The sequence below is a fragment of the Pseudophryne corroboree genome, chromosome 10 (assembly GCF_028390025.1).
Source record: "Pseudophryne corroboree isolate aPseCor3 chromosome 10, aPseCor3.hap2, whole genome shotgun sequence".
NCBI classification, from domain to species: Eukaryota; Metazoa; Chordata; class Amphibia; order Anura; family Myobatrachidae; genus Pseudophryne; species Pseudophryne corroboree.
Genome location: NC_086453.1, coordinates 190,576,434 through 190,590,576, shown reverse-complemented (window position 1 = coordinate 190,590,576; position 14,143 = coordinate 190,576,434). Strand labels below are relative to the sequence as shown.

Genomic DNA, 14,143 nt, shown 5'->3' with positions numbered 1-14,143 from the left:
GGAGGGACATAGAGGGAGGAGCCAGTGCACACCAGTATTCTAATGCTTTCTTTAAGTGCCCTGTCTCCTGCAGAGCCCGTCTATTCCCCATGGTCCTTACGGAGTCCCCAGCATCCACTAGGACGTTAGAGAAATGATATATAGTCTCTGGCTTTAACGCTCGGAGCTATTCATTTGGACTCCCGTATACCCCTCCCGATAGCCTTGTTAAAGTCTGTTAAAGTACCGTGTTAACGGACATTAATACAGAATCCATGAAAAATTCACAGATTAGTTCGTTAATGCGGTTGCGGCACCCATTAACCCCCAAGTTAGATTCTTTTTTTGCGATCTGCTGAAGCAGGTGAAAAAAATCCACCTTGACTGCTGACTTCGGGCTAACTGGAAACCCCAGGGAAATAAATTAATCCACAGGCAGCTACCACGGCTAAACTGAATTCTCCCTTATGCTGGGTACACACTGACAGATATATTGGCCAATCAGTTGGTTGTCCAATATATCTTTTGCTGATCTGCAGGTGTGTACAAGCAATAGGTCTGTTGCATCTGCTGTGCAACACAGCAGATGAACAATATATCTGCAAATATATTAGTGCATCTTTCAGTGTGTATGAACAATCCCCCTCTGCATATATAGCTGCAGATAGATTTAACAGCAGATATATCTTTAAGATACATTGGTGCATCTTTCTGTGTGTATGAACAACCACCATCTGCAGATATATCAGCAGATCGATTGAACTGCAGATATATCTGCCAGTGTGTACCCAGCTTTAGTCTATCATATCACCAGGAACCAGTGACATCACTAAAGCAAACCAACAAAATGGTTGCATCCACAAATGTTCAGTTCAAAAAATAAACCTCTGTTTATGCATTTCAATTTAGGTGGGAAAAGGTTTAGTATTTGGTTGATCAAGATAACCAAAGCCACAGAATATTGCCCCTAGTGGCTAATTGTTCATAAAACAGTAAAATATACACTTGTTCAGCAATATGATGGAAAAAGCCATCTCTCCGACCTAGATATAGCCCTGTTTATTAACCCCTTTGCTATGAGTGAGTGAGACTCGTTATTTTGCATGTACCTTTAATTACTTACCTGGCACCCAGCAACCAGGCTTTTACTGGCATGGTCACATCTCATGTGACTACAGCCTTTCCCCCTGACCCTGAGAATTTAAGAAAGAAAACACTTCTGCACGTCAGTTCTACCGACATTAAATGGCTCGGGTACCAAATTAAAAACTACTTTGAGGGGGACTGAAGTTCCCCTGAGCACTATGCCACTGGGGTCACCATCAGCCTTTTGAGTGTGATGCTAGGCAGGTGGACTGACCAAGTCCCCTTTGAAACAAACTCCGCTGCACCTTGTATTCATGGCAGGGGGGAGAGATTTGGGTAATGCTTACAGGGGAGTACAGAGCCACTAGAGCGTAATATTATAGAGGTTATCTTTTACAGCTGGGGTGGGGCTTACATCTACAAAATAGGCCTATGGGGTGGGAAGTAATGTTAACGGGTCTCCAAGATACAGCCCCAGGGTAGTGCTACATAAACCTTAAGTGTACTTTTATATTTACCACAATTTCTATTTATTTGTTTGTAAATAGGTATTAATTAACAAAATAAATGGCCATTTCAAATACATTTTTTAAAAAGTATTAATCAGTTAAGTTGTTAAAACTGTGGACAAAGGGAGGGACCTGCACAAAATACAAAAAAAAGAAAAAATTCCTTTCCCCAACCAGCCTGGCTGACCGGTAGTAGCTCGCCTGCAGCGGGAACACAAAGAGCAAGCACCATTATTGAAGTCCCTTTCTTGTAAAATAAAGGTAGAAAATGGGGAGACTAAGGGCCTAATTCAGACCTGATCGTAGCAGCAAATTTGTTAGCAGATGGGCAAAACCATGTGCACTGCAGGGGGCAGATATAACATGTGCAGAGAGAGTTAGATTTGGGTTGGGTGTGTTAAAACTGAAATCTAAATTGCAGTGTAAAAATAAAGCAGCCAGTACTTACCCTGCCCAGAAACAATATAACCCACCCAAATCTAACACTCTCTGTACAGGTTATATCTCCCAGCTCCCGCCCGGTTGCACATGGTTTTTCCCACCTGCTAACAAATTTGCTGCTATGATCAGATCTGAATTAGGCCCTAAGTCCTTACGTATATACCCATAACTGTACCTAGAACGACGCAGGAATCCTCATCTGAAAAACGCAAGTTCCATCTTTCTATCTAGTTGTTCACATAGTGATTACTGCCTTGTGATTAGTATCCCCTATATTCCACCAACTATGATTCCTGATTCTGTGGTTTTAATGTTTGAATTTGGAATGTGAAGAGCATTAAAGTCTAATAAATGGGCTCAACAGAGAACAGAAAACTAACAGCAGTGAAGTGAATAAAAAAAAAAAAAAAAAATTAATATCTGAAGAAGATAATGGGTATCTTGAATGAGACACTATTGTTCATGTACTTTCTTTTTCATCCACTAGGGGTCACTGGAGTACTCTTGGGATACGGACAGATATCGTTAGCAGCGATAGGCACATTTAAATATTTAAATTAGTAATTCCCCACTCCCTCCATAATCCCAAGGTACCTCAGTGTTTTTTCTGTGCTCAGTCGGGATAGAGCACACGTGGAGAATCTCCACTTTATTTCTATTTTTTACTTTTATTTTTAAATTTTCTTTTTTTCTTTTTTACACACAATCCCTTCCCAGCTTATAAAGAGGACTGTTGGTGCTGCTGCTGCTGCAGCAGGTGGCTTGTCGGCGCTCAAGAGAGGAGCACCGCCATAGACCACAAGCACATGTGCTGATTGCAGCCTGAGACTGCACAAGGAGCTGGACAGAGCTTGTGTGAAGAAGCCCCGTCATAGCCCCCACTGGACTCAGGTAATGAGCGGGAAGGCAGCTTACACTGCCGCCGCTCACTTGCTGTGTATTGATGGGGGTAGGAGCGGCCGCCATGTGGGGTCTGAAAAGTTTTTCTTTTTTTTCTTTTGTCAGCTTGATTCCATCACTACCCACAGCCTGCCTATCACCCCCAGCCACCCGCCAGCGCCGGCCACAGCCCAGCCACGGACTGCCTAGCAGCCGCCACTGGGCGCTCTCCACCACTCGGCTCCCTGAGCCGCTGCTCTCCCCCTCCATCCAGCTTCAGAGCTCCGGCACCGCGAACAGCGGCGGGCGGCCGCGGCTCTGTCGGCCAAGGGGGGAGAGCGCCCTCTCTCATATATATATATATATATATATATATATCTTTCTCTCTCTCATATATACATATATATATATATATATATATACACACACACATATATATATATATATATATATATATATATATATATACATACACACACACATATATGTGTGTGTGTGTGTGTGTGTGTGTGTGTGTGTGTGTGTGTATAGATCTGCTTTATTATATTTGAGCACATGGCTGGATGCCATTTTAACTCAACTTCCTGCTTCTTCTGCAGAAAGTTTGCTGCTGTCCTACAACACACGGCCACTGGAGGAGCAGGGGTGTTTGTAGGAATTCGGACAGCTCAGGTTTCACCGATTGTAGTGTGACCCACGTGCACTGCACTTCGGGCTTATACGCACCTTAGTTAAATTTTTACTAAGTCGTGAGACTTGTCTGTGACATAATGAGTAAGGCACCTGCAAAATCAAAAAAGCAGCATAACTGCAAGGTCTGTGCGAGTGTTACCTGATGGATCTGCCACATGCACAGTATGTTTTGTAAATACAGCTACAAATTTGATTTCTTCTCCTGATCCTCCATGGGCAATGCTGGTGGACGTAATGTCTGGGTTACAATCAAAATTAACTGCCGCTCGAAAGGAGCGGGAGGAGGCTAGATCTGAGGCTCGGGAGATACAGACTGAGAGACCGGAAGGGTCTCAGGACATGTCTAGGACTTTGCAAGGGTTACAAAGGTCCAGGTCTAGCTCGGTTCCGAAAGATAGTTATCATTTGTCTTATAAATTACCAGTCTCAGCTATGTTGCATTCTGACGATTCAATGCCAGACCTTACATCGCAAGATGAACATGAGGAAGGTGAATGGGACCAGCAGTCAGATAGTGAGGTTACTGATAGTCCGTCCATTGATAATCTCATCAGGGCAGTGCGTCAGGTTCTAAATTTTACGGAGGTTGAAGAACCTCTTTCAAATGATGAGGTGTTATTTGCTAAACGACAAAGCTCTCCGGTGTGTTTTCCTTATTCATATTCTATTACTAAGCAGTTAACAGACACTTGGAAGAATCCGGATAAATGGTTTTCTGTACCTCGCCAGTTTCTGTCTAGTTACCCATTCCCAGAGTCTATGACATCTAAATGGGAAAATCCACCGACTGGATTTGTCGGTGTCAAAACTTTCTAAAAAGTTATCCATTTCAGTACCAGCTGCTACTACGCTTAAAGACCCGTCAGAGCCTTAGCTAGAAGCTATGCTAAAGTCAATGTATACAGCAGTAGGGGTGTTGCTTAGACCTGCTTTGGTGGGAGTTTGCGTGAGTAAGGCTGTAACTGCATGGATAACCCAGCTCAAGTCGGCCCTGCAGGACGACCACCTTATACTTCTCACTGATCACATCTGTGAATCAGCCGAGTATCTATGTACAGCTTCTATGGACGTCGGCCAGGTTACTGCTCGCCTTTCCGCTTCACTAGTTGCGGCACTTTGGCTGTGCTCTTGGCAGGCGGAGGCAGAGTCCAAAGGAGGAATAGAAGCGTTACCTTACGCTGGCGAGATGTTGTTTGGTCCTGAATTGGACAAATGGATTTCTCAGGCCACGGGGGGGAAAAAACAGGTTCCTAAACGAAAATATACCAGCGTTCAAATCCTTTAGGCCTCAGTCCTTTCGAGGCCGTGCTAGAGGAACAGCCACACACAGACTTGTTAGAGGTCGTGGTTTTCAACAAACCACTAACAGTCATGAGGACACTAAGACCACTGATAAGCCAGTGGCATGACGGGCTCCCAGTCCATCTCGGATCTTCAGTTGTGGGAGCACGCCTTCAGACGTTTCATTTGGCATGGTTTCGGACGTCCACAGATGGGTGGATCCGCAATTTAGTCTTAAAAGGTTACTAAATAGAGTTCGACTGTGTACCACCACAGCGCTTTTTCAAGACAGGTCTGCCTGTGTCAGAAGACAAAAAGGCGGTTATACGGACAGGGATTCAGTCTCTGGTAGATTCAGCAGTTTTGATTCCGGTTCCAGTTCACCAACAGGGGCAAGGTTATTATTCCAGTCTTTTTGTGGTACAAAAGCCGGATGGCTCTGTAGGACCGATATTGAACCTAAAGGGGCTCAATCATTACGTCACTTCCTACAGATTCAAGATGGAATCCCTGCGGTCAGTAATTGCGGGTTTAGAGCCACAGGAATTCATGATTGCGCTGGATCTCAAAGATGCGTACTTGCACAATACAATTTGGCCACCGCATCAGATGTACTTAAGGTTTGCAATACAACAAAACCATCATCAATTTCAGGCCCTACCATTTGGCCTATCGTCAGCGCCTCGGGTATTCACAAAAGTGATGTCTGTGAAGATAGCTCATCTCAGATCCCTGGGAGTGATAATAGTTCCGTACTTAGACGATCTGCTCATCAAAGCTCCGTCTCAACAGATACTTCAACATGCCTTACTAACATACAATGTACTGGTTCAGCACGGTTGGATTGTCAACTTCAAGAAATTAAGCCTGATTTTGTCTCAAAGACTTCAATTCCTAGGAATGATTCTCGACTCAGTGGATCAACGAATTTACCGGCCAGAACAGAAGGCACAAAGTATTCGTCATCTGGTACAGTTAGTGCTCAAACCACGGACAGTCTCGGTGCATTTGTGCATTCCACTGTTAGGAAAGATGGTGGCGTCTTTCGAAGCGCTCCAGTTCGGAAGATTTCACTCACGTCCTTTTCAACTGGATGTTCTCGCACAGAGGTCAGGCTCGCGTATACAAATTAATCAGATGGTGCGGTTGTCGCCAAGGGCCAGAGTATCACTACTCTGGTGGCTCAAAGTACACAATTTCACGGAAGGTAAAAAGTTCAGCGTCTGGAATTGGATAATTCTAACGATGGACGCGAGTCTCAGAGGTTGGGGAGCAGTGGACCAAAATTGTCAGTTTCAGGGTCTCTGGTCAGACAAAGAAAGATTACTGTCAATAAATGTCCTGGAATTCAGAGCAATTTACATCGCACTGCGACAAGCAGTGCACATGCTCGAATCCTCAATTGGGCTGAGCACCACCAGGTGATATTGTCGGCAGTGTTCATTCCAGGAGTGGACAACTGGGAGGCAGATTATCTCAGCTGGCAGGATTTTCATCCAGGAGAATGGGCATTAAATCCAGAAGTCTTCCAGATGTTGGTCAAGCGGTGGGGCTACACACAGGTGGATCTAATGGCATCTCTGCAAAATCATCAAACATCCCAGTATGTGCCCAGAACAAGAGATCCAAAGGCAAAGGATGCTCTCACGATCGCGTGGCCGTACAGTCTCGTGTATCTGTTTCCACCGTTTCCGCTGCTTCCTCGGTTGCTAAAGCGGATCAAACGAGAGTCCACGACAATCATACTAGAGGCGGCTCATTGGCCTCTGAGAGCGTGGTTCTCGGATCTCCGCGGCCTGCTCGCAAACTATCCTTGGCCGCTCCCGCTACGTACGGACCTGTTACAACAGGGTCCGTTCCTTTACCCCGGTTTAGCACGGCTGCGTTTGACAGGGTGGCTGTTGAAACCGCCCTCTTAATACGAGAGGGCATTCCAGAATCGACTATACCAACCATGTTACGTGCTAGGAAGCCAGTTACAGCTGCTCATTATCACAGGATTTGGCGTGCCTATACCGGGTGGTGTGAAGCTCGGAAGTTTCCAACATCATCTTTCAAGTTATCCCGTCTTTTGCTATTTTTACAGACTGGGTTAGATGGAGGACTATGTTTATCTACACTAAAGGTGAAGGTTTATGCCTTCTAAATTTACTTTCAAAGGCGTTTGGCCCTTTTGCCAACAGTACACACTTTCCTACAGGGTGTCCTCAGAGAACAACCTCCATTTATAGCACCTACAGCTCCGACGGACTTGAACCTGGTGTTAAATTTTTTTATTTTTTTTTTTTTTTTTTTTACAATCTTCACTTTTTGAACCCTTACAACAAGTGGATGTTAAGTTTCTAACTTGGAAAACGATTTTTCTTTTAGCCTTAGCTTCAGCAAGGCGTGTTTCAGAATTGGGGGCCTTGTCATGCAAGCCACGGTATTTGGTGTTTCATGATGATAGAGCAGAACTTTGGACGAATCCTGCTTTCCTACCAAAGGTAGTATCTTCTTTTCACATCAATCAACCAATTGTAGTTCCGGTATTATCAGACAGCCTTCATGCTAGGCTACAACCGCCTCATCGGTTTCTGCTCATTACACACGTTCTGTGGAAACTTCTTGGGCAGCAGGTCGTGGAGCTTCTACGACGCAGCTTTGCCGTGCGGTTACATGGTCATCGTTGCACACATTTTTGCGCTTTTACAAGTTTGATACGTTTGTGACATCAGCATCTAGCTTTGGCCGTCTAGTGTTACAGGTGCCAAACAGCTCTCCAGCCCAAGAGAGAAACTTTGGTACATCCCAAGAGTACTCTAGTGCATGAAAAAGAAAATAGGATTTTGGTACTTACCAGATAAATCCTTTTTTTTTAATCCACAGGGGGCGCTGGACGCCCACCCAGAGCAGTTTACCTGTCTTGTGGTAAGTTCAGTGGATCTTATGGTAACACATTCTCACCGACTTGTTCAAATGTTCAGGTGATAGCTATTATTGTGCCAACTGTTTAGTTGTCAGTTACGTTATGTGTCAACTTCATTGTTGTCCGTTATGTTATATGTAATTCTCTATTGTTCATTCTCTCTATCGCTCCTGTTCGGCTCAGTAAAAAACACTGAAGTACCTTGGGAGTATGGAGGGAGTGGGGAGTTACTAAATTAATTATTTAAATGTGCCTATCCCTGCTAACGCCCCGTCCATATCCCAAGAGTACTCCAGTGTCCCCTGTGGATTCAAAGAAAAGGATTTATCTGGTAAGTACCGAAATCCTATTTTTAACATTATAGACAAAGAGCTCATTCCTATAAGCGTGACCCCTTCCGGTTTATCTGGTTATGTCTACCTGACCAAAGGGCAGCATTCCTTCCCCTCTTAGGTAACTGGTAGTTTATCAGTATTCAGTGTAAGAGTGGTTACATTACACTGCAGGATGGGATCTTTACCAAACAACTCCACCCTCTGTGACTGTTCCATCTTCCTTGTCATGTACGGTCATGCAACACAAATCAACATGATCCCAATTTTTCTGTCATCATGAGTAAGAGGAAGGGAGAGGGGGAGGGGGGGGGGGGGGGGGGGGGGGGGGAGTCTAACAAAAATGTAAACCCTGGCCCGGATATTGGAACAGCTACACGTCACACAGCAATACCTGTAGCTATTCCCACAGAGACCAGTTGAAGAAAAATGTTCATATTGATTGGATATGAAATATGTTAAATGGGAACCGTGATTTACACTAGTAGGCTGTATAACAGTGGGTATGGATTTGCTATGCATGTAAGGGGCACAGCTTAAAATTTTCAGAATGCGGTTGAAATCCCGGTAGACGAACAGAGGAATCCTAAACAAAAGAACAAAGTTTACCCAGCGCAAATCTTAGGACAATGAAGATACAATTAGTAATGTTCAAAACATATGTTTTTATTTTGGAAAGGTGGTAATGTTGATATTCATAAAAACATTAAATACATTAAATACACCTAAGGTATAGCAGTGTAACAACCTATTACCGGTAAACATAGACAAAAGACATACTACATAAAACATATAAAGTGGTGAATTTCAACCAATGTGGTAATGCTCAGTTCTTTCAATTGCATATACAATCTCTATGCTATCTACTGGAGAGAGGGTGCGCTCCTCAACGACTTACTACCTCTCCTGCAGTAATAAATGGTAGTAAATATTCAGCAACTGATGATCTTAAAAAGGGAAAAAATAGATATTCCACGATTGATGATTTTAGGAAGCACGGTAATGCAGTTGGCAGTCTATATAGTCAGATCCGTGCTGATACCGTGGTTAGTCTCTATATGTCCAGCCTTCTGCGCAGAACGCATCGATCCCATACAACGCTGCTTAGCGCTAAGAGCAGCGTGTACGGGAATCCGCCGGCGGAGTCTGTACTACATTTACCTCAGGGACAACTCAGTTTTCGGACACTGCATACTGGAAGTCTCGTGGAGAAGTCACTACGAGATATTGTACACCCGTAATTGTACGTATATTACTTAAGGCTGGACATATAGAGACTAACCACGGTATCAGCACAGATCTGACTATATAGACTGCCAACTGCACTACCTAAAATCATCAATCGTGGAATATCTATTTTTTCCCTTTTTAAGATCATCGGTTGCTGAATATTTACTACCATTTATTACTGCAGGAGAGGGAGTAAGTCGTTGAGGAGCGCACCCTCTCTCCAGTAGATAGCATAGAGATTGTGTATGCAATTGAAAGAACTGAGCATTACCACATTGGTTGAAATTCACCACTTTATATGTTATATGTAGTATGTCTTTTGTCTATGTTTACCAATAATAGGTTGTTACACTGCTATACCTTAGGTGTATTTAATGTTTTTATGAATATCAACATTACCACCTTTCCAAAATAAAAACATATGTTTTGAACATTACTAATTGTATCTTCATTGTCCTAAGATTTGCGCTGGGGAAACTTTATTCTTTTGTTTGAAATTCCATTTGTGGGGTTAGGTAGTGACTCCACCCCCTTCAGCAGCATTTCTAGGTTAACCTGCCTTTATTTTTAGCACAGTGTCTTCACTTTCTTTGTTTGTACAACAGAGGAATCCTGACAGATAATAGCAGAAAATAGTGATGTTAGGGTTAGGATATGGGGGTGGAGAGGTAAGGGTTAGGCTGCGATTGGGCATGGTTAGGATTAGGCTGCAGGAGGGGACAGTAAAGGATAAGCTGCGGGAGGAGTTTGGGTTAAAATACTAAATCGGGATCCATTGGGATGTCAGGATTCCGCTGTCAGTCTTCTGTCTGGATTCGGGTGTGGTTCATTAGGTCGACATGCATTAGGTCGACAACTGAAGGTCGACATGGTGATAAGGTCGACATGAGTTTGACTGTTTGTGGTGTCGTTTTCTTCGTAAAGTGACGGGGAACCTTAATTAGTGCACCGCGTTTGCTCGCCATGCTTCGGGCAAGGTTACCGTTCCCAATCGTAGTCCACGTTGATCGTTACGTATGAAAGGTGACAAAATGAAAAGATTTGGGAAAAACTCATGTCGACCTAGTACATGTCGACCTTCAGTGGTCGACCCAATGTATGTCGACCTAACTATCGCCTCCCCTGGATTCCTACTGCTGGGATTTTTTACCCAAACTAAAATTTTCATTTATCATTTTTTGTAGGAATCTTGGCTCCATCAAACTACATCTCAGACTTGTCAGGGAGACAGATAAGCGCCTGCCTGGCAAGCCCAGCGCAGCTCTTCCTATTACAAACACCACAGGAGAGAGCAGCTAGGTATTCCGGTTAATTTTGCCCCCACAATTTGGATTATTATTCCTAAAATATACTAAATGATACTTAAAAATTCCTCAAGTGCTTTCAAACTTTTTTTTTTTTTTTTTACATAGTATTCACTTTATCACCTGCACCTTCCAAAACATGTGCAGTTCCTCTTTTTCCTGCCTGGGATGTCCCTCTCTACTGTGGTGCTTCTAGCACACTCTGGTCTGTATCTGAGATAGAGACCAGAGTGTGCTAGAAGCACCACACAAGAGAGACACAAATTTTTGCACAATTCACAAATACACAATTTGGTTTAGAGAGAGTACTCTGATAAACGTACCCAACATGCTTGGCTCCCCCTCCAGTAAGGTGAGGATATATTTATTGAGGAAAAGAGTACAGAAGCTGAAGAAAAACCATAGCGAGAGGTAGATGAGTGCTCGAGAGTTGCAAACTCCACGGTCTGACTCGATAACAGTTGTCTCTGTGATGGTGATCTGTAATACATTCTCTTCTGGAACGCTATCACTGCGTGTGATTACAATCTTCTCTGCTCGGTGAGGGAACAGAATTCCAGAATGAAACGGAGCTTTCCCCTTCAGCTTATCTGGAGATAGAAGAGTTTTAGAATCCTCTGGGGTTTGCGAGTTACCAGACGGCATCTTGATAGTCATAACCTGGCTATGTGTGTCATCTGTAAATTCACAGCATCCGGTATGGAAAGGTCCCCGGGAGCACCACTCAGTTCAGATTGACTAGTTCTCCAGTGGCTCCCATGGTAGACACCCCTTGATGAGTGCCTTATAAACTGGGCTTTACGTCCTAAAAGGGAAGGGAAAATAGTTATATTATTCAACGCAGAGATCTGTATATCAAACAGAGGTTTACATTTTAAAGTAAAAAAAAAAAAAGAAGAAGAGCTCAGACAAAAAACAGAAGCTGGCGCAAGCATATAAAGTGTGAATAATAAAGTACATCCTACATAATAAAATGCTAAGGATGCTCCTAAACGCTGTTATGTGCACCGCCAGCCACTAGAGGACCATATTACTCATTTATCTGAAAGTGATAATATAGGCAGATGTTACAATTAAAAAGACTGCTCTGACTGTTTCACACTTGCTGCATATGAGAAAAGGGTGGTGCAGAGAGAGAGAGAAAGAGAAAGAAGTTTTTGTGTTGCAGTTGCCATTTTTAACGACTTTTATTATGAAAAATTTACTGGATTTTCTATCTATTCATTTGATTTCAACTTACATTTAAATTCATTTATATTAAGATAGTAGTGCCGTCGGCGACCACCCGACGGAGCTCCGGTTGGGATACGGACGGACACACACACACCTATGTACCACTGCACCCCCCACCACATACTGTTCCTATATACACTACACCCACATCCTCTTCCATATTCTGCACCCCCACTATATAATGCCCCTATATATATATATAATAAGAATTTACTTACCGATAATTCTATTTCTCGGAGTCCGTAGTGGATGCTGGGGTTCCTGAAAGGACCATGGGGAATAGCGGCTCCGCAGGAGACAGGGCACAAAAAGTAAAGCTTTAGGATCAGGTGGTGTGCACTGGCTCCTCCCCCTATGACCCTCCTCCAAGCCTCAGTTAGGATACTGTGCCCGGACGAGCGTACACAATAAGGAAGGATTTTGAATCCCGGGTAAGACTCATACCAGCCACACCAATCACACTGTACAACCTGTGATCTGAACCCAGTTAACAGTATGATAACAGCGGAGCCTCTGAAAAGATGGCTCACAACAATAATAACCCGATTTTTGTAACTATGTACAAGTATTGCAGATAATCCGCACTTGGGATGGGCGCCCAGCATCCACTACGGACTCCGAGAAATAGAATTATCGGTAAGTAAATTCTTATTTTCTCTATCGTCCTAGTGGATGCTGGGGTTCCTGAAAGGACCATGGGGATTATACCAAAGCTCCCAAACGGGCGGGAGAGTGCGGATGACTCTGCAGCACCGAATGAGAGAACTCCAGGTCCTCCTTAGCCAGGGTATCAAATTTGTAGGATTTTACAAACGTGTTTGCCCCTGACTAAGTAGCCGCTCGGCAAAGTTGTAAAGCCGAGACCCCTCGGGCAGCCGCCCAAGATGAGCCCACCTTCCTTGTGGAATGGGCATTTACAGATTTTGGCTGTGGCAGGCCTGCCACAGAATGTGCAAGCTGAATTGTATTACACATCCAACTAGCAATAGTCTGCTTAGAAGCAAGAGCACCCAGTTTGTTGGGTGCATACAGGATAACAGCAAGTCAGTTTTCCTGACTCCAGCCGTCCTGGAACCTATATTTTCAGGGCCCTGACAACATCTAGCAACTTGGAGTCCTCCAAGTCCTTAGTAGGCGCAAGGCACCACAATAAGCTGGTTCAGGTGAAACACTGACACCACCTTAGGGAGAGAACTGGGGACGAGTCCGCAGCTCTGCCCTGTCCGAATGGACAAACAGATATGGGCTTTTTTGAGAAAAAAACCACCTATTTGACACTCGCCTGGCCCAGGCCAGGGCCAAGAGCATGGTCACTTTTCATGTGAGATGCTTCAAATCCACAGATTTGACTGGTTTTAAACCAATGTGATTTGAGGAATCCCAGAACTACGTTGAGATCCCACAGTGCCACTGGAGGCACAAAAGGGGGTTGTATATGCAATACTCCCTTGACAAACTTCTGGACTTCAGGAACTGAAGCCAATTCTTTCTGGAAGAAAATCGACAGGGCCGAAATTTGAACCTTAATGGACCCCAATTTGAGGCCCATAGACACTCCTGTTTGCAGGAAATGCAGGAATCGACCGAGTTGAAATTTCTTCGTGGGGCCTTCCTGGCCTCACACCACGCAACATATTTTCGCCCCATGTGGTGATAATGTTGTGCGGTCACCTCCTTCCTGGCTTTGACCAGGGTAGGAATGACCTCTTCCGGAATGCCTTTTTCCCTTAGGATCCGGCGTTCCACCGCCATGCCGTCAAACGCAGCTGCGGTAAGTCTTGGAACAGACATGGTACTTGCTGAAGCAAGTCCCTTCTTAGCGGCAGAGGCCATAAGTCCTCTGTGAGCATCTCTTGAAGTTCCGGGTACCAAGTCCTTCTTGGCCAATCCGGAGCCATGAGTATAGTTCTTACTCCTCTACGTCTTATAATTCTCAGTACCTTAGGTATGAGAAGCAGAGGAGGGAACACATACACCGACTGGTACACCCACGGTGTTACCAGAACGTCCACAGCTATTGCCTGAGGGTCTCTTGACCTGGCGCAATACCTGTCCCGTTTTTTGTTCAGACGGGACGCCATCATGTCCACCTTTGGTATTTCCCAACGGTTCACAATCATGTGGAAAAACTTCCCGATGAAGTTTCCACTCTCCCGGGTGGAGGTCGTGCCTGCTGAGGAAGTCTGCTTCCCAGTTTCCATTCCCGGAATGAAACACTGCTGACAGTGCTATCACATGATTTTCCGCCCAGCGAAAAGTCCTTGCAGT

General features: G+C 44.3%; 1 protein-coding gene across 2 annotated transcripts in view; it reads right to left on the bottom strand.

Annotated features, from left to right (window-relative positions):
• The window catches only part of SLC35E2B (solute carrier family 35 member E2B), a 260,653-nt gene that overhangs the window by 141,727 nt on the left and 104,783 nt on the right, over nt 1-14,143 (bottom strand). For both annotated transcript variants that reach the window (XM_063942991.1, XM_063942990.1), the window contains exon 2: nt 10,966-11,447. In XM_063942991.1, coding sequence (XP_063799061.1) covers nt 10,966-11,299 — 334 coding nt within the window. In that variant the 5' untranslated portion in view covers nt 11,300-11,447. The remainder of the gene's footprint in view (nt 1-10,965; nt 11,448-14,143) is intronic.